The sequence below is a fragment of the Gracilinanus agilis genome, chromosome 5 (assembly GCF_016433145.1).
Source record: "Gracilinanus agilis isolate LMUSP501 chromosome 5, AgileGrace, whole genome shotgun sequence".
NCBI classification, from domain to species: Eukaryota; Metazoa; Chordata; class Mammalia; order Didelphimorphia; family Didelphidae; genus Gracilinanus; species Gracilinanus agilis.
In genome coordinates, this window is record NC_058134.1 from 293,222,885 (window position 1) to 293,248,835 (window position 25,951).

Genomic DNA, 25,951 nt, shown 5'->3' on the forward strand with positions numbered 1-25,951 from the left:
CTACCAAACGATTGCTTCTCAAAAAACAGTATCTAAAGCTGGAATCTTAAAAGGTAGAGATTTATTAAAAGTAGATAAATCTAGATTTTGAAGAAAATTGTAAAGGTCTTTTATAAAACTGGGTATCACATAAATTATGGCTTTTTATGGTTAACCAAAAGAAAAATGCAAAGGAAATGGCATAAGAGCTGAGAAGTCTTTGTAGTTAGGCAAAAAAGGAGCTGCTTAATGTTAGCATATAAGATATCCTAGCAGTGGAGCCTGACTGCTTTTCAGAAAAAGGATCACTGTCATTTCAGTAAGACTACAGTGTGAAACACCATATCTGAACTGCTGTCAGACTCCAACTGTGCACAGGGAAGCAGAGAAATGAGACCTAGTAGTAACTGACTAAAGAACAGAAAAGAGAGTCAAGTTTGTACTACCAACTGCTCTTCTATCCTATCAGTAAAACCATAAAGGTAATTTTCCATATCTTGCTCAAGGGCACTGTTTTTATCTCCTTCTCAAAGAAAAGCTCTGCTTTACCTAGTTTTTTGTTAGTAGAGGAGAGTGGAACGTCTTCTATTGTGGAGAGAGAGCCCAGGCTTGAAAACTGAGTGCCTGGGATGGGTCTAGACAGAGATTTGGTAGGATTCCTGGACTCATGTTTCAGAGATTGTTGAGAAGTTTGAGTGGCATTCATGATCAGAGACTTGGACTCAAAATCAGAAACACCATTCTCCAGCATTGACACTGCCAAAGAAAAGGGAGAAAGTTACATCATCAAGTTTGGGGAAAATTAAGCTAAATTGTTCTAAGGAAAAACAGGAAAGGTCAAAATATTAAGGGAAAAACAATGTCTCAAATGGCTGTAAATAAAGAGGTCTAATCAAAAAGAACAAATATAGGCTTAGGTAAGAGATACTTATGAGTTGCTCCTGTCCTTCCTTTCCCCATTTACCCTGATGAGTGATCCCTTAAAGAAAAAAAAAAAAAGCAGGTGAATGTGGTGCCCAATTTCCAACTACTTCATTTATCCTCTTGTCTCTGGGAGGTAAGGAAATGAGTGAGCCAATATGTTGCCAGCTCCTCCTAACTTCTATAAGGTATCTTGAAAGGAGAAGTTTTACTGAACCAGAAAAGCAGGAACCATATCTGCTAGTTGAAAGAGTCCAAATTTGGTTTTTAAAAAGAAAAGGAAACCCAAGGAAAATAAGGATTTTTTATGATCATATGGCTTAGTAAGAGTATAACTTAAAGCACTGTTTTCTTCAACTTTTTTTCTAGCATGTTAATCAATAAAAGAGCAACAAAGAACAAATTTAGACATGTTCTTAGAAAACAGAATTGCTATTTGTATTACATTTGCTAATCACTGATAGATGGGAAAGAGAAAATGGGTTAATAAAAGTGATGAAAATTAAACTATTCAATGAAGAATTCAGAAAAGCTTAAGAAAATAGAGAAAGCAGAACCAGGATAACAACACATATAATGGCTACAATGATATAAGAGGAAAAAACAAAAACAGAAGCTCAATAGTGTTTTAGCTTAGCCCTGGAGAACAGTTTAGAAAATTCACTCTTTGTTGACATAGTTTTGCTAAACCATTTAAAATTTGTTGTTTTTGTTATAAGGGATGGCTATGTGGGTAGAGGAAGAGGAAGGGAATCTATTTGGAAGTGAGGGCAATATAAAAAGTAACATATTAATTAAAAAATTTTAAATTAAATCATTCAAAAAGGAAGAACTCTAGCTCTGAATCCTAGTAAAGAAAAACATGAGATTTGCAAAAACCAAGAGTGTGGTTTAGATGAAAAAGAAAACCAGTAGTGACTCACATTTATGAAATGCTCTATCAACATGCCTACCTCAAAACAACTGGGTGAAGTAGAGGTAACAGAATTGTAATCTATTTCACAGAAAACTGAGCTTAGTAAGCTTAAATGACTTGACTGTGGTCACACAGGTGGTATGAGAATTTGATTTCAAATTTAACTCTCCTGACTCCATGTTCTGACTCTTTCTATTATGTGATATTGTCTCAGGGTTACACTCATTTCTATATTCTGAGCTGTGCATTAAGCATATGAAAAGGCATCCATGACTATACAGGTACACATATATACCTATATTTGATTCTTTTCCCTATCCCCTTTCCTAGCATTATCAATTTAATCATGTCTCAAAGTTATTTTATTTTAATTCTATTTTATACAATAGCCTACATGTACTGCCCGGTCTCTGCCTCCATTCCTACCACTTAGCAGCAGCATCTAGGTACTAATAAGTTAACATCATGTGCTATGAAACCAGGAGATCTCTGCAAGAGAAGAAGAGAAAGGAACCAGCATTTATTAAGCACCTGCTATGTACCAGGCACTGTGCAAAGCACTTTGCGTATATTATCTCATTTAAATTAGACAAAGATAAGTTCTGAAGATGAGTTATGAACTGACTTTCTTCTAAACCTGCATTATTACAAGATATCCCATAAAGCCTTTTTACTTAAGAAGTTACAAAAAGCTAACCAACTGGATTCATTTATTTAACCTCAGACACCAGCCCCTGTCTTTCAATCAAGTTCTATTTAAAAATAAAACAAACATTTCAAATAGCTCACCTGTTTTATCAGACATGTCTGGTGTAGCAGATTCAGAATCTTCCAGTTCTCTGGCATCTATTGAAAGTATCTCCAAGCCTTCACTGAGAGAGTCCACAGACTCTGTATCATTAGCTGCACCATTGACATGGTAACCATTAATCCCACCTTTATCCAAAGAAGCTGCTGACTGCTCCTCTTGAGTGGATGCCAGCTTATTTGTGTCTGGAAGATTGTTACTTGCTTCTGCTGCAGGTTTTGGTTTGCTTTTCTTCTTTTTGTTCTAAGGGTTGTTAAAGATGGAGGATGGGAGTGGGAAGAGGAAAAGGTACCCCACAATGCAAAAAGAAAGTTTAATTACTAAAATCTTTAGCAACTTATAAAAGTGAACCAATCAGAAAGCATTTCTTAAGTGCCAGGTTAATGCCAGTTGGGGATTGAGGATACAAAGAAAAAAATTAAAACCCCATACCCTTAAGGAGCTTACATTCTAATGGGGAGATAACATATGTGTATTTAGGTAGAGATAGCACATATACTAAATAACTAGAAAGTACATTGTCAGGGTAGGGGCATAAATATCTGGGAAAGGATCAGGGAGGTTTCAACTAGTAGGTGCCAGGAGTATAATTTTGAAGTTTAAAAAAAAAAAAAAGGATTCTAAAAGGTAGTGGTAAAGAGGGAGATCATTCCAGGAAAGTAGAAGAGTCAGTACAAAGGTATGGAGATGGAAAACAGAATATAATGTGTGAGGAACAGAGAGACCAGTTTGAACTATAGAATGCAAGAAGGGAAATAAAGAGTTTGTGTATATAATAAGGCCAAAAAGGTAGTCTGGGGCCAGGTTGTAAAAGGCCTTAATCAGGCAGATAGATGAGTTTATATTTGTTTGTAGAGGCAAAAGGGGGACACTGGCGTTTGCCAGTGTCATGGTCAGATGTACACATTAGTAGGGAAAAGCACTTTGGCAGTTATATGTATAATGAATTGGAAACAATGGGGATCTGAGTAAGATAGCAATAAAAAGAGTCCAGGAAAGTTTGGAATAAGGGTGGATTTTGGGGAAAGAGAATGAATTCTGTTTTGAACATATTGACTTTTGAGATGTCTCTGGGACATTTAGTTTGAAATGTTCAGTAGTCAATGATGTAAGTCTGGAGACAGACTAAGCCAGGATGGAAAAATGGGGCAGTTATTGGCATACAGATGAGAACTAAATCCAAGGAAGCTGACAAGGTCACAAATTGAATAAGAGAATACAGAAAGGGAAGAGAAAGGGGCACAAAAAGAAGTAGTTTTCCTTCTTTAAGGTGCTGATTATTAGAATAATCATTAGAATGTAAGCTCATTTCAAGTAGGGATATGCCATTCTTTGTACTGCTATCCTCAGCACCTAACATTATAGTAGGTGTATTGTAAATACCTGTTGATTGACTGATTCATTCAGTAAGTTCAAGATGGATCTATTTCCTCCATATAGACAGACCTGCTAATATTAATAGGTAACTAGACTATCCTGCCTACTCATATGCAAAAACAAATCTAAAAATTCAGAATGAAATGGAAGGCCACAAAGATGTCAATTATCTACCAATGAAAATAAATGCTTAATTAAAGGTATAATAAACCAGTTACAAAAAGATCCACTAATATCAATATTTTAGAATTGATATTAATATAATGGCTTATGACCCTTTCACCTATGCTGACCAGTTTCCAAAAGGACCTTTGCTTTTTGGTTGTAAGGTGCCCTGTTTGATCCATATACTGATCATCCCCTGAGAAACACCCAATAGATATAATGCTGAGAACTTTCTCTGGGTGCCACTATATAAACCATTCAGAGAGTTTTGAGTTCTAGTTCTCTAATTTCAGGATCCACAACATGATGGGTGAGTAATAGGAGAGGCTGTTTGACCTAAAGAAAAAAAAATAAACCTTCTAGGACACAAATGATCTGAAAACCATTGAAGAGATCAGCTTTGCTTTCCCTGACATGCTCTATAATTTCACTTTCTGTCTAAAATCGATATCCCCATAGCAAATACAAAACAGTAAAGTTATCTGTTTCCTGTTTTAAAACTTTATATAGCATTCACATGGATTTGCTACCTCATTTTAGATATAACTGCATCTCATTGGTGGAAGAAAGTGGACAGTATTTAAAACTATTCACAAAAATGTTCACAGATCCATCTTTCTCAGTAAGTTTTGACTGGCATGTCATTTTTTTGACAGTACAAAGATCAAAAGCACAATACTAACTTTCATTCAAGTTACCTTTTTCTTGCCTGTTATTGTCCATTCTTTTAGTACTTCACTGGCATTTCCTGCAAGAGGAAAACAACATTTTTTTCTCCTACAATTAATTAGGAACTAATATAGCTATGCCTTGCAGTATTTGGAGAATTTCCAAAAACTTATAATGGGAAAGATTAAGTTTCAACATGATGTTTGCCTTCGACAGAATCACAGAATTTGAGAACTAAAAGGAACCTCAATAAACAGCTACTCCAACTCTTACATGAAAGGAATCTCCAGTATAACATATCTGACAAGGGGTCATTTAGCCTCTCCGAGGAGAAGAACCCATCATTCCTTTGGGGCAGCTCTAAAGGTGATGAGTTTTTTCCTGACATCAAGCTTAAATTAAACTATTTCCAACTTCCACCATCCTACTGATTCTGGTTCTGCCTCATGAGACTAAATAAAACAAATCTAATCCCTCTCCCACATGATAGCTTTTCAAATACTTAGAGTGCTATCATGTCCCCTTAAGTCTCCCCTTTCTGGGTTAAACATGCAGAGTTCCTTCAATGATTCTCCTTCAATTTTTTTTTTTTCAGAAAACTCTTTTAAGAAAAGAAAAAAAGGCTAATATAATCAAGTCTTACTGCTATAGCTATTTAGGAGATATTTTCACTTTGTCTCTTAAACAAAAAGTGAAGATTATTTGTTTTATCCATAGTCCGTGCTATGGATATTTCATATGCTTCCATTTAGCTTCCATCACATTATCATGGAAAGAGTTTCATATCCCAAGCTCAGCACATGAATTAAATACTCACTTCAGTTGGAAAATAAATGAAGATGGGAAAGGAAAAATTGCCAGTTACCTAACTTTTCTAACCCATTCCTACAATTTCAGAAAAACTACAACATGGTTATGTGATCTGATAGAAAAGTCTTTTTTGCTGGCTTCTTTTAGCATTTCCCTTGGGGGCATGGAGAAGTATTTAATTTCACTTTTTCAACTGAAGAAACTGAGAATCAAGGAAGGGAGATCAAAGCCAAATCTGAGTAGTTCCCATAAATTGATAGGGCAACTAATCACTTTTCTAGGATTGTATACTTGGGAAATGGGCACTGTGGTTTTTTCTTGAATGGCAGTAAGGTATATTTTGAGAGAAAGCAATAAATCTTCTTGGAAAATCTAAATGAACTTAGGGAAATAAAATAAAATGATAGTTTATATAAAGAAAGATGCTATGGTTTGTTAGAGTAGATTCTGCTAAATGAGCTATGAAATCTATCCAAATGAATGTTTAAAAAAAAAAAAGTATTCCTTAGACTGGACTGCAGGTCCACAGAACACCCCTCAAGGAAACTCCTCATATGGAGTGATTGTATCAGCTTTGGTCCTCATTTCTTATCAGTATCCTCAGTACCCTTTGCTCTTCTGACTGGAGGCATAGCAAAGGACTTCTAAAGCTTCCATTTAAAAATGGTTTCCAGAGCAGTCAGCTTTTCCTTTCCCAATAGCTTGGACTGGGACTCTAGGTACTTTCTTCCCCAACCCTGCCCCACCCCTCCTGCCTTTCAGCTTCCTTTTCTGTATTGCTTTCTCCCCTTAGAAAATGTAAGCTCTTTGAAGGTAGGGACTTGTCTTTCTTTTTTTCATATCTGTATCTCTAGAATTTAATAAATATTTATTGACTGCCTGGGACTCCTCATTACACTTAAAAACCATGAAGTGGGCTTACCTTCCATGAATGCTTGCACTGTTTTGTCCACACAGTTATCAAAATGCTGCAAGACTAGGATGATTTCATTGTTACTCCGATTGGGGACTATTGCACGTACTGCATTGATCTGTGAAAACATTAGGTAGTGGTCATTTTACTGATTAACCTCTTAAACTGAATTGCTAAGAATAACAGCAAATTACTTAGGGCACTGGAAAAAAGTGACATTTCTTACTTTACAATATTTATAATCCTTTGGCATTAAAGTGCATATTATTTCATTAGGAAAATATGTACATGTTTATACACATAGAAACATGGAAATTATTTTTAAGAAAAAAGAAAATTACAAAAAACCCAAAAGATACATATCCTTTCCGAAAGGAAGGGAAACTCAAATTTAATCAAGTAATGTTCAGTGTCAATAACTTTTCTAATTTTGAGAAGTTGAAGTTGAGAAATATTAGTAATAACCATTAAGGAATAGGGGTTGGAGGGAGAGGGAGGAGTCAAGATTGAAAAGTGAGAAGCATGTTTGCCTAGCTTGTCTAGCACACCTCCTCCACAACAATTTAAGGAAATATACCAAACTGAATTCTGATGGGGAAGGCCAGGTAAAAGTCACAGTGGGTTATTTTTCAGCCCAGGAAAGCTAGGAAGACAGGTTTACAGAAATTTGGGTGGGAGCTGCCAAGGAGTGGCAGCAGTTGAAAGGAGAATTCTAGAGCCCAGGGACAAAAAGAGAGTAGAGACAGGCAGAAACCACTTGGGCAAACCCCAAGGACCCTTGAACTAGCAATGGGTATAGGAATAGGAGTCATCTCTCAGCTTTTTCACTCATTGCCTAGGTCTCTAAGCAGAGCAGTAGGGATTCAATTCCAGTCTTTAGCCCAGTGTCTAATCCTGAATAATCTAATCCTGAATAATCAGGGCAGAAGGCCCAGACCAAAAGGGAGACAGCAGTTCAGAGGCTCCAAACTTGCAGATCCTCCCAGCAAGCTATCAGTGATTGAGTTCAGCAGTAATCTACTTAAATTCAAATTAGCATAGAGCCAAACCTAAGTCAGGAACTTGCAGAACTCAAACCAGAAGGGCAGTAAACATATCTCCCTAGATCATACCAATCTGAGAGCACTAAATTTTTTTTTAAATTTTAATTTTGAATATTTTCCCATAGTTAAATGTTTCATGTTCTTTCCCTCTTCCCCAAATCCCCCTAATCCCCTTAGCCGACGCACAATTCCACTAGGTTTTACATGTATCAGATCAAGACCTAATTCCATATTATTGATAGTTGGGCTAGAGTTATCATTTAGTGTCTACTTCCCCAATAATATCCCCATCAGCCCATGTGTTCAAGCAGTTGTTTTTCCTCTGGGTTTCTCCTCCCACAGTTCTTCCTCTGAATATGGCTAGTTTTCTTTCTCATAAGTCCCTCAGCCTTGTTCTGGATCCTTGCATTGCTGCTAGTAGAGAAGTCTGTTATGTTCCATTGTACCACAGTGTATCAGTCTCTGTGTACAATGTTCTCCTGGTTCTGCTCCTTTCAGTCTGCATCAATTCCTGGAGGTCATTCCAGTTCACATGGAATTCCTCCAGTTTATTATTCCTTTGAGCACAATAGTATTCCATCACCAACAGATACCACAATTTCTTCAGCCATTCCCCAATCAAAGGACATTCTCTCATTTTCCAATTTTTTGCCACCACAAAGAGCGTGGCTATAAGTATTTTTGTACAAGTCTTTTTCCTTATTATCTCTGGGGTATAATCCAAGCAGTGCTTTGGATAGATCAAAAAGCAGATAAGTCTTTTAAAGCCCTTTGAGCATAGTTCCAAATTGCCAGCCAGAATGGTTGGATCAGTTTGCAACTCCACCAGCAGTGCATTAATGTCCCAATTTTGCCACATCCCCTCCAACATTCTCTCCTTTGTTGTCATTTTAGCCAATCTGCTAGATGTGTTGTTTTGATTTGCATTTCTCTAATTATTAGAGATTTAGAACACTTTCTCAAGTGCTTATTGATAGTTTTGATTTCTTTATCTGAAAATTGCCTATTCATGTCCCTCGCCCATTTATCGATTGGGAGATAGCTTGATTTTTTTGTACAATTGATTTAGCTCCTTGTATATTTGAGAAATTGGACCTTTATCTGAGTTTTTTGTTATAAAGATTTTCCCCCAATTTGTTGTTTCCCTCCTAATTTTGATAGCATTGGTTTTATCTGTACAAAACCTTTTTAGTTTAATGTAGTCCAGATTATTTTACATTTTGTGATTTTTTTTCTAACTCTTGCTTGGTTTTAAAATCTTTCCCTTCCAAAGGAATAAAGAACTGGAGGAATTCCATGTGAACTAGAAAGACCTCCAAGAATTGATGCAGAGTGAAAGGAGCAGAACCAGGAGAACACTGTACACAGAGACTGATACACTGTGGTACAATCAAACATAACAGACTTCTCTATTAGCAGCAATGCAAGGATCCAGAGCAACGTTGAGGGACTTATGAGAAAGAAAACTAGCAACATTCAGAGGAAGAACTGTGGGAGAGAAACCCAGAGGAAAAACAACTGCTTGAACACATGGGCTGATGGAGATATTATTGCGGAAGTAGACACTAAACAATAGCTCTAGTCCAACTATCAATAATATGGAATTAGGTCTTGATCAATGATACACATAAAACCCAGTGGAATTGTGCATCAGCTAAGGGTTTTTTTTTTAAAAGGGTTTGGGGGAGAGGGAAAGAACATGTAACTATGGGAAAATATTCAAAATAAAAATAAATAAATGAAAATAGTTCCCTTCCCATAGATCTGACAAGTATACTATTCCAGAGCACTAAAAACTTAAAGGCTCTTAGGCTGAGCTGTGAAAGCAGCAGGAAGACTTAAAAGGACAGAACTTTGGGCTAGACATTCCACTAAAAGGTAAACCTAGGTGAGAAATCATAAATTTAACAAAGTTAAACTGTTTATGTTTCTTAAGGAGAAGATGAGACATTTAACTATCATAATTGAGGGTCTTAGAGGAAGAGGAATTAAGACAGAGAGCCTGGGTATGAGTCTAATAGGTCTGGATAATCTCCAAAGAAGTTAAAAAAAAGTTAAGAGGATTGAAAAATAGTTAATAGGAATGAATGCATTGGGGGAAGGATCTTCTAGATAATGATACTGGCATGGTTTGCTTTTTCCTTCTTCAGCTCATTTTACAAATAAGAAACTCAGGCAAACAGGATTAAGTAACTAGTCAGTTCCAATGACAGATCTATTCTTTAACCAATATGAGATGGTTTTGATAGAGATGTCAAAATGGTCAGCAAAACTTAATGAAGCCCAAACCAGCAGCTATGTGGCTCAGCAGAGAGCCAGGTCTGAAGTCAAGAGGTCCTGGATTCAAATCTGACCTCGGATGCTTCCTAGATATGTGACCCAGGCCAAGTCACTTGACCCCAATTGCCTAGCCCTTACCACTCTTCTACCTTGGAATCAAAACTTAGTATTGATTCTAAAACAGGAGGTAAGGGTTATTTTTTAAAAAATGTATTTAGGTAATACAAAATATACAATGTAAGGATAATTTTATTTTATTATTTTCCAAGTCAATATGTAGCCAACAAAGATCTATTTCTCTTTGAGTTTGACAGGCCTGGATTTGAAGACTTTATTTGTAATAAGAGTTTGAGATCTGAAGTGCAATGTCTCTTTCATTTCTATTTCTTTTTGTCATTTCCTTTGTTATACGAAATCTTCACTTTAACAAATTCTATAAATTACTTGGTAATTTGATTGGTATACCATAAAAAGTATGAATTAACATTGGAAACATTATCATTTTTGTTATATTGGTATGACTTAGCCAAAAGCACTGAATATTCCTCTAGTTATTTAAGTTGTTCCTTATTTCATTAAGGAGCACTTATAATTGAATCTATACAAGTCTTTTTTGTGTGCTTTGATAGGTCAATGCCCAGATATTTCATGTATTTTGTAGTTATTTGTAGAAAGTTATCTGGTAGACTGCAACTTTCTCAATGAGTATCTTTGTTGATTCCTCAGGATTTTCCAAAAGAATAATTTAATCTCCTCTTTACTTAACTTTATGCCTCTAATTTTTGTCTTAATTACTATTTATTAGCATTCCCAGAACTGTTATCAAATAATAATAGGGAGAGTTGGCATCCTTGCTTGCTTTTTGTTTTAGATAGATATGATATTAAAAATAATCATATGTTAAATCCTTGGGTTAGCTAGTGCAGCCTCAATACCAATGGTTTGAGAGATAAAGTGCCAAAAAACTCAGTACATTAGTCATATGGCTGTTTTTGTTTTTCACCTTCTTTTGGATTGTGGATATCCATGATTTCGTGGAGACAGCTTTATTAAAAAATTTGTGTTTTGGAGAGATGGAGTGGATAAAAGAAAATGCCCAGTCTGCCATTTTGTGATCACATGATCCAGAAGTACCCTTCATCCTTTCTTATAGCACAACTGAATTAATATGTCAGAATTTTTTCAGTTAGGGCAGTTCTTTGTTCTTTGCCACCATACAAAGGGTTGTCAGAACTATCTCATACTTGGGTCCCTTTTCTCTTTATATTTCTTTGAGAGTACAGATCTAGTAGTAGTATTACTATATCAAAGGAACATATTAGTAACTCTGGAGCACAGTTTTGAATTCCTTTCCAGAATGGCTGGACCAGTTCACAGCTACATCAACAGGGTATTAATGTACCTACAGCACGTAATATTTCTTGTTTGTCATCTTTGCCAAATCTGATGGTTTATGATGTAGCACACTTCATAGTCACTTTAATTTGCATTTTTCTAAATATTAATAACTTGGAGAATTTTCAAGCAAAACAAATTCCCACATTGGCTAGATTAAAAAAAAAATACAACCAAAAACATCAATTCCATCATCTCTGTTTAGGAAGTACATTTTATTAGTAACCTCATTCTATAAAATGGAAATAATAATAGCACCTACAAGGGGTTGTGTGAGGATCAAATAAATTAAGCTATGTAAAATGCTTTGTGAACCCTAAAGGGTTATATAAATGCTAGCTATCATATTACTATTATTGTTATTATCATTATTCATCTTGAGTTCTCTGGAATCATGGATGGTCACTGTATTTATTTTCTCTCTCTCTGTATTCTTTCTTTTCTCTCTCTCTGTATTCTTTCTTTTCTCTCTCTCTCTCTCTCTCTCCCTCTCCGCCCCCTCCCTTACCTTACCTTGCCTTGCCTTGCCTTACCTTACCTTTTGTCTTAGAACCAATACACAGTAGAAGGACTAGGCCAGTGATGGGCTACTAGGTGGAGGGATAAGTGATGTGAAAAAATGCCATCAGGTGTGGTAGAGAAGGGGGAAGGGGAGCAGCTCTGCCAGAGTCCCTCTGCCTTTTTAGTAATGAACGTGGGGGTGGGCAGCCAAGTGCTCACAAAGAGTGCTGTGTGCCATGTTTGGCACCCATACCATAGGTTCACCATCACTGGACTAGGCAATGGAAATTAAGTGACTTGACCAGGATCACACAGCTAGGAAGTATCAGAGGCCAGATTTGAGTCCAAGACCTCCCATCTCTAAGCCTGGCTTTCAATCTACTGAGCCACCTAGTGGTCCCCTGACTACTTATTTCTTAATGAATACCAAATCATCTTGAGGATAACTTATTTTTTTCTTAATATGTCCCCTAAGGTTTTTGATGTTTTGTTCCTCCAGGTGAATTTCATTCTTATTTTACTTAGTTCTATCAAATAATACTTTGGCAATTTGGTCTGGCACTGAAGAAGGCAATTAATTTTGGTATTATTGTCATTTTTATTGTGTTGGCTTTACTTAATCATGAACAATTTAATATTTCCCTAAATATCTAGTTTTGTCTTTATATCCTTCCTAGATATGACTGTTAATTATGTTTCTCCTTCCACAACATCCTCTTACAATTTTTCTTTCTTCCTTATTCACTCTTTATAAAGAAGAAAGTAGGGAAAGAAAAAGAATGTAATCAGCACTAGGATTATAAATCCTTTTCCTTTCCTCTCTTTACCTAGCAATCAATAAACTTTTATTAAATATCTTCCATGTTGCCAGTCTTCTAACCTATATTCCAGGCACTGGTTTCAAAATCACTCCCCCCACCCCCACCCATCCATCCTTCTCACTCTTTGAATTTGTTGTTTGGGTTTTTTGTTTTGGGGGTTTTTTTTGGTGATGATTATTCCCTTCCCAATTTTACTCTCCTTTTAACGGTACCCTCTCCCAACTATTTCTGTTCATTGTTTCAGCTGGTTCCCCCTTGAATTTCTAGATGGTGGTCTTGGCAAGGATCTTCACTTTGTCATCTTAATTTGAAGTTGAAAAGTGAAATGTGGGGAAGGGCATGTTTTGGGTTATGGAGCAGATAATGAATTTTGCTTTGGCTATGGCTGGGTTTGAGATACTGATGAGACATCTACATGGCAACACCTAATGGGCAGCTGACAATTCAAGACTGGAGTTCAGGAAAAGAGAGGAGCCTATACATACACACTCTCTATTTTCCATCTGCAGCTCAACTTGGTTTTAACTTGGAACATCACATTCATATATTTTTTAGCTTCCCTTTGTGTGTTGCTTCCCCCCATGAAATTTAAAAAACAAAACAAAACAAAACCTAAGCTTCTGTCTTAGAATCAATACAAAGTATCAGCTCCAAGGCAGAAGAACAGTAAGGGCTAGGCAGCTGGGATTCTATGACTTGCCCAGGGTCACATATCTGGGAAGTGTCTGAACCAGATTTAAATCTAGGGGCTGCCATATCCACATCTGGTGTGCTCTGCCCACTGAACCACCTAGCTGCCCCACCCCATTAGTTTAAGTTCCTTAAAGTAAAGGGCTAGCTTCCTTTTTTAAATTTGTATCCCTAATGTTTAGCACAGTGTATGGTACATAGTAGGCATTTAACAAATGTTTGTTGAATTTAAACATAAAATTTAGAGGTCATCTCTCTCCTCCAAGGAGAATATTGTTGTTCAGACATTTTTCAGTTGTATCTGACTCTTCATGACTCCATTTGGAGCTTTCTTGCCAAAGCTCCAATGGTTTTGCCACTTTCTTCTTCAGTTAATTTTACAGATGAGAAAACCAAGGCAAACAGGGTTAATCAACTTGCCCAGGGTCACACATCTAGTGTCTGAGACCAGTTTCGAATCCAAGAAGATGAATCTCCCTAACTCCCAGTCACCTAACTTCCTAAGAAAAATATAGTAGACATTTAATAAATTTCTTGGGGCAGTCAGGTGGTGCATCTAGCTTGGGGTCACAGATACAGTGGAAACAACAATAAATGCATGGAAATGATAAACAAACTCATAGCAGAAGATGAGATTACCAAGGAGAGGGGCTACAGAGAAGAAAAGAAGTTCCAGGGTATATCCTTGAGAGATATCCATATTTAGGGAGCAAGAGATGAATAATGAACCAGCAAAAGAAACTGAAAAGGATTGGTAAAATATGATGGAGGGGAAAAAAAAAAAGAAACAACAGATGCCAGTAGAAAAGATAGCATCTAGGAAAAGTGTGGCCAGCAATGTCAAAAATTGCTATGAGAAAAAGAGTACTGATAGCATTGGAGAGGCTGCAGAAAGACAGACATGACTGACAAAGCTGTGAATTGGTCCAATCATGCAGGAAAGCAATCTGGAAAAACACTTTCAAAAAGTGACTAAATTATCCATAACTCTGACCCAGAGATCTCACTGGTAAGGTGACAACCAAGGGAGTCTTTTCCAATTCTTTGTTACTATAAAAAATATTGGTATAAATTGGTAGGTGGGACCAATCATTAGAATAAATCTAACTTGGTATATTAATGAATGATTTTTTAGATAGAAATCTGTTTGATAGGATTTCATTTAAAATTTCTAAATTGATATTCATTAATTAAAAAAAAAACTTAACTTCTATCTTAAAACCAATACTACATATTTGTTTCAAGGCAGAAGAATAGTAAGGGCTAGGCAGTGGAAGTTAAGCAATTTGCCCAGAATCATACATCTAGAAAATGTCCGAGGACAAATTTGAACCCAGAACCTCCCATCTCTAGGCCTGGTTCTCAATCCACTAAGTCATCTAGCTGCCCCACTGATATTGGTTTATAGTACTCCTTCTATAGTTCATCATTCACCAGTTATATTATCATCAAAATAAAAAAAAATCTTAGTTGTGAGAGGATTTATTTTTAACATAGACTGAATTATTTCCATTATCTGGGTTTTGAATTAAGAGGCTCAAATCAGTTCTCTGACCTTTGTACAACTTCTTTTGTTCTTAATGATGTGGGCTGAAATGTCCCACAAACCTTGCCAAGTAGCTATACACAATCAAAAGAACATGGAAACAATAACTAGTTGATTAGAATGGGGCTGGCTACCTTTCAGATAAGACAGATGAGTCGCTTAGATTCACAATTATGAGAAAGCTCTTCACAATCTTTAGACATGACAAAGGTCCTTGGTTAGGGTTTCTGAACAGCAAGTACAGGAGGTTCAGTACCCCAGTCACACAGGACTAGGTTCAAACAATGCTCAGTTTCCACAATCACTGCCTTCCCTAGAGTCGGCCCAGAAAAGAGCAAAACTTGACCTAAAGTTGCCCCAATGTTTTTAACATATCATTAGCATCCCATTTACATTCTCCCTTCCTACCCTGAAACAGACTGAACCAGGGGTAAAGCCACACAAACCAAAGTGGGTCAATGGGCAAAATGACATCAGTTTTCTGGAATCAGAAGGCAACAATTGTCCAAACAGATGACCCTTCCTTACTAATGAATCCAGATAAAAAGTATTACCTCCTTACATTACCTTACTTATGTGTTATTTAGAATTTTGGGGGTTCCATTGAGAGATATTTGAGGCTCATTTGAGCCTTGGAATACTTAGGTGTGTGACAGACTCCCTGTGGACATTTGGGGGACTTTGAAACTACATTTTCCACGATTTCCGGTTTCTGACGTGATGACGTATACCAAGGTGGAACGTGGCTTAAATTTGGGAGGTCAGGCTTCCGACAGCCTCTTCCGTAGGTAGGAGAAGGTACTGAAGGTAAATGGCTGATGGCGGCGTTTTTGAAATAGATCTTAGCCAGGCGCATGGTCATGGCCCTAATTAAGATATTACTTCTCCTTTTACTCAGTCTCTATTATTTTTAATTATTACACTTACTATATACCAGCCACTCTGTTACTACATTCTCTTAAAATAAAGTTTGTTCCTCGAAATGGAGTCAGTTTGGGCTGACAATCCATCCGCCTTGCCCCCATCATAGGGACTCTAAGGAATGTTCCCCTTTTCTCCCCACAGGCAGGTAAATAGAAAGAGGAGATAATGGAACTCATCTTGCTTAATAAATAAGAACTGGTTTTGACTAGGAATTATTGTTAACACATGTAGGTGACTGCCTATCCTCCCCCAGGGGAGAAGGAGAGGTTGTGTTTTAATGGACCACTTCCCCATTGGTTATTTACCAATTAGAGATGTCTAGGGATGCTCAAGGGAGGGGCTTGTATAATGTGCTCTCAAAGTGTCTATTTATGGATGTGAGAGGGAACCTTGGGGTCTTTGATCACCAAAAGAGATCACTAACCAATTAATTAACTGGTTAATGCTAGCCTAATCAATAAACTGATATTCTTACCCAGAAGTTAGTCTCTTGAAATTTTTAATCATTACATTTGGGTGCTTTCTCAATTTTTGAGAATAATTTGTGTAATACAGGTACTAATTGTTCTTTAGAAGTTTGATAGAATTCTCCTATGAATTCATCAGGACTATCTTGGTAACTCTTTTACACATGTTTCCTTTTCTGAGATTCACTTATTTAACATCTCTATTTGGTCTTCAGTCAGTTTGAGTATTTTTGAAAGTATTTCTCTATTTCTTCTATGTTTTCAGTTGTGTTTTTTAAAGCAAATAACTGATAAGTTCTGATTATTCTAGTTATGCTGTGATTTTCCCTTGCTCATTTACTATTTTATTGATTCGACTTTCTGCTCTCCTTCCTTTTAATCAGATTAGCTAAAAGGCTTATCAATTTTATTAGACTTTTCTTCTTTTAAAATTTAGAATATTTTTTCCATGGTTACACAATTCATGATTTCCCTTTTCCCTCCTCCAATTTGTCTTTTCAAAGAAAAAGATTTTAATTTTATTTAACATTTCTATAGAATTTTAAAATTTTCTAGCTTATCTATTTCTCCTCCAGTTTCTGTACTTATTTTGGGTTTGCTTGTTGACTTTCTAATTTTTTCAAAATGTTTATTTGGTTCACTAATTCTATTTTTATATTTTGTTAGTAAAAGATATTTGATGTATCCCAGAAAATTTTGGTTTGTTGTTTCATCATTATAATTTTCTTTCACATAACTGTTATTAGTTTCCAAGATCAGTTCTTGGATCCACTCATTTGGGATTTCACTGATAAATTTCCATTCATTGGTACACCTTCATTTTGTTTTTTGGTCTCTGAAGAGACTACTATTTTTATTTTTATTTTTTTGTGTGTGTCTTATAAGGGATCTGGTAACTATTTCTGCCTTTTTGCATTTATTTGAAAACTCTATTCCCTAATATATGGTAAATTTTTATGAGGTGTTAAAAAATAAGGGTTTTTTTGCAGTCACACTTGGAAAAGATATCATGTCTTATAGTTCTAGTTTTTCCAGGAATTTGTTTATTTATACAATTTCTTTTTTGTTTATCTTTGTTAGATTTATCCAAAAGTGAGAGAGGGACACTGAAATATCCTGTCACTGTTGTATTACTTTGTTTTCTTCAGTTAATGTTTCCTTTATGAAACTGAATGCCAAGGCATTTGGAGCACATACATTGAATAATGATATTGGTTTGCTGTGTAGGATTCCTTTCAGTATAATGGACTTTTCCCATTCATCCTGTTTTATGGTTTGGATATTTGTTTTTGCTTTGTCTGTTAGCATGACTGCAAATCCTGCTGTTTTGAATTTGCTTAATGCCATGATTTTTTCCCAATTCGTCATTTTTATTCCGTGCATTTCTGTGTTTTAAATGTATTTTTTGTAATCAACAGATTTGGGGGGTTGTTTCCTTCTATTCTGGCAAAGATAAGGAACTATGGGTGTAGAACCCTACACAAAATATCAAAATCTGGTTGATTTTACTGAACCTATGCTGGGAAATTAAGTAGCTTAAACAAAGGCCATTAATAAAAATTTTAATAGTGATAGGATATGGAGAATGGCTAAACAAATTGTCGTACCTGAATACGATAAGAGTAATGTATAATGAAAAACAAAGAAAATGATGAATATATAGAAGCATGGGAAAACTTATTACATGAATTGTTGCAAAATGAAGTGAGCAAATCTAAGAAAACAATATATAAAATGACCTCAACAATGGAAAGAACAACCTCAAAATGATAACCCCCCAAATGAATGCTACAAAATTACACACAGTCCCAAAAGAGAAACTATGTACTCTTTATCCTGCTTGCCCTCCATTCCTTTGTAAAGTGAGAAGTTTATTGGTAAGGAACACTGCATATATTTTCAGATTTTTATTTTATGTATTGATAGGTGATGATGTCCTTTTTTAAGTCATTGCTTTGAGGGATGGTTTTCTGGGGAAGGGGCATAGGAGAAAAATTTAGGCAAACAAAATGTAGTAATAAGAATTTATTGTTTGTTTTTTTGAGAGAGGTCACTGTTACCACTTTAGAGGAAATAGATTTGGTTCAGAGGTGGCCTTGGAAGCCTAATTTTAAGGAATGCCTGCTGGAGGTAGCAGTCATAAATAACTCACAACTACAGCTGGAAAGGGGAGAAAGATACAGGGAATGTTCTTTAAGGATGGCAGGAAGCTAGGCATGTTTGTAAAAGTCCAGAAAGAAGCAAAGAGAAAGGAAGAGGTTGAAGTTTAGAAAAGGAAGAATTTCAAATTCTAAAAGAAATAGGAAAGTGGAATAAAGGACTTAAGTAAAAAAGTACTGATTTTCTTCAGAAGATGAGCCACCATTTCCTTGGAAGCTAAAACAAAGTAAAGAAAGAGGGTAAAAAGTGTAGTGGACAAGGTCACCTGCTGAGAAGTATGGAAAGATAGAAGATAGAGAAGAAAGTAAAGAACAGCTACTCAGAAAAGTATACCTGGGAACAATTATAATAAGACTGCAGTGCTAGGGAGGTTGCAGTTGAGATTATGTGGATAAATGGAAAAAGGATTAGAACAAATAATTCCCAAAATGTGAATTGCTATTTAAACTATTAAGAATTATACAAAAGAATGTTCCAAATTACTATTGACAAAAATAAAAGCAAAATGAAACTCTAAGATTTCACATTACATTCAGGACAATTTGGCAAATGAGAAAAGAAACTGTCAATAATGGAAGAGCCATAGAAAGTCTGACATATTAACAATTATATTTTTGGTGGAGGGGCAAACAAGTTTAACTATTCTGAAAAGCAATTTGGAATTATGCTTCTAAAAAAAGTAACAAATGTCTATACTCTTTGATCCAGAGATCCCAACGCTAGACATATACCCCAAGGAGCTTAAGGATAGAGGGCAAGGTGTCATATACACTAAAATATTTATAGCAACTCTGGCATAAAGAACTTGAAATCAGGTAGATTGTTGTCTTTCAACTGTCAACTGTCTAGATAAAGGCTAAAATAAACTGTGATACTTAAATGTAATAGAATACTACTATAAGAAACTATGACCATGAAGAATTGAGAGAAATGTGGAAAAACATTAAATGATGCAGAATGAAGATAATACCTATAATTACAACAACGTAAACAGGAAGAAAAACAAACTAAATGCTGTGTAATCCTAATAAACAAGACGTTTGGTTCGGGAGAATGGAGAAGGAAAACATACCTTCTTTAGCTACTTTACATAGGTGGGAGGCTATCAATCTGGAATATTATATGTATCTGAAGATAGGATTAACTTGTTTTTTTCCTTTTTTGCTAAACTATTTTTCCCCCTCTTTTAAAATCTGTGGCAGCTTTGATCCAGCCATACCACTGCTGGCTTTATTCCCTAAAGTGATAATAAGGAAAAAGACAAATTGTACAAAAATATTTATAGCTGCGCTCTTTGTGGTGGCAAAACATTAGAAAATGAGGGGATGCCCTTTGACTGGGGAATGGCTGAACAAATTGTGGTATCTAATGGTGATGGAATGTGCTGAAAGGAATAATGAATTGGAGGAATTCTGTGTAAACTGGAATGATCTCCAGGAATTGATGCAGAGTGAAAGGAGCAAAACCAGGAGAACCTTATACACAAGAGACAGATACACTGTGGTACAATTGAACGTAATGGACTTCTCTACTAGCAGCAATGCAATGATCCAGGACAATTCTGAGGGATTTATAGAAAAGAAAGCTACCCACAGCTAGAGAAAGAACTGTGGGAGTAGAAAAACAGAAGAAAAACAACTGCTCGATTACATAGGTTGATGGGGATATGATTGGGGATATATAGACTCTAAACCAGTGGTTCCCAAATTTTTTTGGCCTACCGCCCCCTTTCTAGAAAAAATATTACTTAGCTCCCCCTGTCACATATTATTACCATATCCTTACAGTTATTCACCACCCCCAAATGCACCTGTGGCCATCACCACCCCTTCCTGCAGCACCCACCGGGGATGGTGGCGCCCTCTTTGGGAATCACTGCTCTAAACAATCACTCTAGTGCAAATATTAATAATATGGAAATAGGTCTTGATCAATGATACATGTAAAACCCAGTGGAATTAATCGTTGGCTATGGGAGGGGATGAGGGGGAGAGAAAGAACATGAATCATGGAAAAATATTCTAAATCAATTAAATAAAATGTTTTTTAAAAATCTGTGGCAGGGGACACCTGGAGGGCTCAGTGGATTGAGAGCTAGACCTAGAGATAAGGGATCTGGCCTCAGACACGACCCTGGGCAACTTGCTCTTCTGACTTGGAACCAAGACACAATATTGATTCTAAGACATAGGGTTTAAAAAAAAAATTTGTGGTAAAGAATGGCTCCCTAAGGAAGGAGAGTGGGAAGGAACATCTATTAAGTGAAATTGATTTAAAAACAAAAACAACCATTAAAAATAAGATTTAAAAAGATAACCTGAATTTGTAGTGGATACACATTATAACAGTCGGGTGACTTCCTCTAATGGCATTCAGTAGTATAATAATAAAAAGAAATTAGATGGTAGAGGTGACCCAGGGCCCAAATGGTGGTAGGATTCAAAAGGATTTAAAGGAAGAAGACAGCTTGCAGTTGAAATGGCCCTCTATATAAAGAGAAAGAAAAGAAAAAGAAAATAGGGAAAAAAAGATCATCAGAACAAAAAAATGTAATGTCATTAAGGCAAACGGAAGAATGGAAAAACAAGAGACTGTGACCAAAAAAGAGAATTTCTGAGTTCCTGATCACAGAAGTGAAACAGTTATCAGATCTAAAAAGCAGGGGCATTCTTCTGGGTGGCTACTGTAAAGTGAAGATATAGGTCATTGGAGTTTAAAGAGTTGAGGAATCAGAACATCAGGGGATTTAAGGAGACATCAATATGCTTATTAAAGTCCTAAAATATGAATTGAGACAAGACTATGTTTCAGGCACCCCTCACCTACCTACGTCAGCTTCCCTGCCTTTTAAAGCCTTACTGAATAAATGACCTTGCCCCAGGCTATCTTTCTAGCTTCAATTGACATGACTTCACCCTGTACTCTGCAACATAGCCCAATTATTGGTCCTTGACAGTTCAGCAACACAATGTTTTATCTCCAGATTCCACGAATTTGCATTGGCCATCCCTTATGACTAGAATGCCCTCCTTCCTTCCAACTCCTAGCACCCTTTTCTTTAAGATGCAGCTCAAGCACTATCTTTGCATGAAATATTTCCTCACCACACACATCCCATACCTCACAAACCAGCTGGTATTTAACTAATTTGTATATATTTGCATTTAATTGCTTTAGGCTTATGATATATATACTTGAATATATACTCAGTGCTTCCCTAAACAGAATGTAATCTGCCTTGTTGGTTCTCTCTCTTCAAGAAGACATGGTTCAAGTATCACCTTCTATATAGTCTTTCCAGATCCCCATGCTAGTGCCCTCCCCTCTAACTATTTAATATTTAACATTTATTTCCTTTACATTTATTCGTTATATACTCATAAATATGAACTTGTCCTACTGGATAGAATATAAACTTTTTCCATGAGATAGGGATTGTTCCTTTCTTAAGCAGCTCTAGGTGCTGTGGAGAAAAGTGAGCAAATGACCTGGAGTCAAGAAGACCTGAGTTCAAATCCAGCTTCATATACTTCCTAACCATGTGACTTTGGGCAAGTCACTTAATCTGTTTGGCTCATTTTCTTTATCTGTAAAATGAGGATAACAATAGTGTCTACCTCCCAGGACTGCTGTGAAGATCAAATAAGATAATATTTGTAAAGGCCTTGGCATACCTAGGACACAGTAAGGGCTATATTATCGGCCATTAGAATTTTGTTGTTCTTGTATCTCTGGTACCTGGTTCAAAGCCTGGAACTTAGTTGGTGATGAATAAATAATTGATGTTTGGACTTATTCTTGGGTCTAAAAAGTGATGTTGACTCGATGACAGTTCATGATAAAAGATCATGTGGTTTTAGTGAACTCTATAAGTTCTAAGTATGAGTCAGCAATGTGATAAGGCAAGAAAAAAAATCTAATATAATTTTAGCTGCATTCAGTGAGGCATCAAGGCCTAGGTAGTGATAGTCCTACTGTACTATACCATCAGACCACATATGGAATGCTGTGTTCAGTTTTTGAAACCACATTCTGGAAAGGAGGACAACCATGACAGCAAAAAAGTCTTCAGACTACAAGGTGAACAGTTGTCAGGAATGAAAAAGCTGTTATATAAAAGAAGGAATAAGTTTCTTTTGAAACAAAGGGAAGGAATTATAAGTAAATTTTTGATGAATAAAAAAGTTTAATGGGCTCTCTGGGGGAGGTAATAAGCCCTTCCTCACTAGGGATTTTCAAATAAAAACTCAAACACTCATCAGACAAACTATAAAGGGGATTCTTGTTTAGGTAAGGGTTGGACTAAAGAATCTCTAAGATCTCTTCCAATTCTGGAATTGTGTGATTCTGAATATATTTCAGGAGAGGTCCTTAAGTGACTTTGGTTCCCTAAAGCAAGAGATTATTAATAGAACTTTTCAGCATCTCTGATGAATGTGAATCCCCTTCAGTAAGATCCTTTCAGCTATCATTGTCAACACCACAACAGTCATGCTGCAAATAACTAAGACCACCAATCATTCCATGTGTAGCATTAAGATTTTATCCATGCTTCATAACACCCTACATCCACAATTACTCAGGACCTGGCTTCTAAACCAAATATATTCCACCAATTGCCAGCATTGGCATGTTCCCTGAAAGACTGAGATAATGTGAACTCTAACTCTAGAAGAGAATGGCTGCTACCTTTTCAGAGGCTAATATAATTAAACAGGTTGGTACATAGTTGAAACTTTGTTTAATGCTTTAACTTTTCCTTCTGTTTGCTCAGATAAAGGTATTTAAGTTTATTATCCAGTTTCCTCTCTTACCTTCTCCTTCATGTTCTCAAAAGTTCCTCCTTGGGCCAGCACAGTATTGGACTGCAAATCAAAAATGAATCCTGATGGATCTGTAAGAATGAGAAAAGGAAAAATGTATTAGGCTAGTAGGTGGGGACAGTGCTAGCTAGACCTTATCCAACCTCAGGCTATTAGCTATGTGACCCTGGGCTTGTAACTTAACCTCTATCTGACTCAATTTCCTCACCTAAAAAATAAGGACAATAATAGTACCTACCTCACAGGGTTGTGTGAAGGTGAAATGAAAAATTACATTGTAAAGTGGTCTGCAAACCTTTAAAATGCTACATATATGCTACTATTGTTGTTACTTTTCAATATATATTTTTTTAAACCCTTGTACTTTTCGGTGTATTGTCTCATAGGTGGAAGAGTGGTAAGGGTGGGCAATGGGGGTCAAGTGACTTGCCCAGGGTCACACAGCTGGGAAGTGTCTGAGGCCGGGTTTGAACCTAGGACCTCCTGTCTCTAGGCCTGACTCTCACTCCACTGAGCTACCCAGCTGCCCTTTTCAATATATTTTTAAAAATTAGTCAAGACAGCTTTTGAGCAAAATAAGCAGAACTTATATAATGATTAACAATAATGTAAAAGAAAACATTTAAAGACTTCCAAATTTGTTCAATGTAGTAAAATCATAATTTCAGAAGTCTAATGCCTCTGACTTATAGAATAAGGTATACATTTTTAGACACCCAATGGATTTGTTTTGCTTGATTTTACTTAATTTGTCACAAAGAAGAGTTCTATGGGAGCAGAAAAAGTAGTCAGTGGGAATTGACAGTGATTAAAAGTGGGGGGGGAAGCATCAATAAAGTACTTAAAAGAAAAAACTCAGCTATTCTCCTATTAAAACAAACTGCATTTTAAAATCTGCATTATATGCCTAAAACTACTAAGTAGCTACTTCTAGCTGCACACTTAGGAATAAACTTAAACAATTTGATTATGATGGAAATATTCCTAGGTTGTTGAGAAATACTAAATATAATGTTTAAAACAGTTTACTCCATTTTTTTTTGTTGGGTGTGCCCTGAATTTGGGACTAATTTTACCTGCCTCACTGGAACGGATGCTTAAAATAATCTTCACCCCACCTTGTATTTGTCACATTGTAAAAGAAGACACATATTGCACATACAAGAAAAAATTCATGAAGGAATTAAAGTGAAAAATTATGTGTTGCTTTACATTCAGACTCCCATCAGTTTCTTCTATGGCTGTGGATAGCATTTTGCAACATGAGTCCCTTGGAGTTGTTGTGGATCCTAGCAGAGCTGATAATAATTGTCATTCTACAATGTTCTCCTGTTTCTGCTTACTTCACTTTGCATCAGTTCATGTAAATCTTTCCATGTTTTTCAGAACTCTTTTTGCTCATCATTTCTTATGTCACAACAGAATCACATTATAATTATATACCACAAACTTATTTAGCCATTCCCTAGTTGTTGGATTCCCTCTCAGTTTCCACTGCAAAATGGTGGCAAAGCTGGTATATTTTTGTATAAAAAGGCTTTTGAGATACAGACCTAGTAGAAGTATTGCTATATCAAAGGGTATGCAAAGTTTTTATAGACCTTTGGGCATAGCTCCAAATTGCTCTCAGGATGATTTTGGGAAGGGCTAGAAAGATCTTCTTCATGGACTGATGTGAGTGAAATAAGCAGAACCAGGAAAACACTGTATACAGTTACTATAGAATGATCAACTGTGATAGACAGCTACTATCAGCGATACAATGATCCAGGACAATTCTGAGGGACTTATGACAAAGAATGCTATCCACTTCCAGTGAAAGAATTGTTGGAATCAGAATAAAGACCAAAGCATACCATTTTTCAATTGTTTATTTGGGTTTATATTTTGAACTTTTGGTTTTATAAGATTATTCACGAGGTTCCGGGTTAAGATGGCGGCAGAGTAAGAAGCAGTTCTTAACCTCTCCTGACCGAAACACACAAAACTCCTCAAGGGGACATAAAAACAAGTCCAGACGAACGGAGGAACTCCACAACAGGTCACAGTGTGGAAGGTACGTGGAATCGAGGCATTTCCATGCTATAAAGGGGTGAAACAGCTCTCACTAAATCGCAGGCTGAGCAACCACCCCACCCCCACCCCCTCCACACACATCTATATCGCCGAAGCCAGCTAGAAAGAAATAGAGCAAGTTTGGGGCACCCATCAAGTCATTGGCAGCTCCAGGGCCTGTTCCTGAGAGCAGCAAGATTTAGGACCCCAATAAGCCAAAGAACGCACGCGAAATCTGAACGCGGGAGCAGAGAGTGGACGCAGGGCGCAGAGTGCGGGCTGAGAGCACAGGCACGGGTGGAGGCGTGGGTGAAGGCAGACACAGCCAGGAACTAAAGCTCTGAAAACCTGAGTGGGGAACCAGCGTGGACGGGTATACGACTGTGGAAGCAGCGCCCTGAGACTTGTAAAGGAACCTCCTGCAGAGGATCAAGCAAGGGGGTCCACCAGGGGGCTTGACCTTGGAAAAAACCAGAACTCAGACCTCAGGAGCCAATAGACCGCGGACAGACAATGAGCGCGAGGATAAACCTGAGAAGCTGCTGGGCTAATGATGGCTACCCAGTCTCAGGAAGCTCAGAAGAGAAAGAATAACAACAAGAAAAAGAAGCCTTTAACACTCAACAACTTTTACACAGAGAAAATCCAGACAACCGAGCAAACAGAGGAGGAGAACAAACAAGCATCC

General features: G+C 36.7%; 1 protein-coding gene across 2 annotated transcripts in view; it reads right to left on the reverse strand.

Moving 5' to 3' along the window:
• The window catches only part of SPATS2 (spermatogenesis associated serine rich 2), a 183,959-nt gene that overhangs the window by 32,817 nt on the left and 125,191 nt on the right, over window positions 1-25,951 (reverse strand). Inside the window, exons 3-7 of one of the 2 annotated variants that reach the window (XM_044679316.1) lie at window positions 23,200-23,279; window positions 6,568-6,676; window positions 4,865-4,914; window positions 2,606-2,867; window positions 529-735 (exon numbers count right to left, since the gene is read on the reverse strand). In XM_044679316.1, coding sequence (XP_044535251.1) covers window positions 529-735; window positions 2,606-2,867; window positions 4,865-4,914; window positions 6,568-6,676; window positions 23,200-23,279 — 708 coding nt within the window. The remainder of the gene's footprint in view (window positions 1-528; window positions 736-2,605; window positions 2,868-4,864; window positions 4,915-6,567; window positions 6,677-23,199; window positions 23,280-25,951) is intronic. The other variant, XM_044679317.1, reaches the window with a different exon arrangement.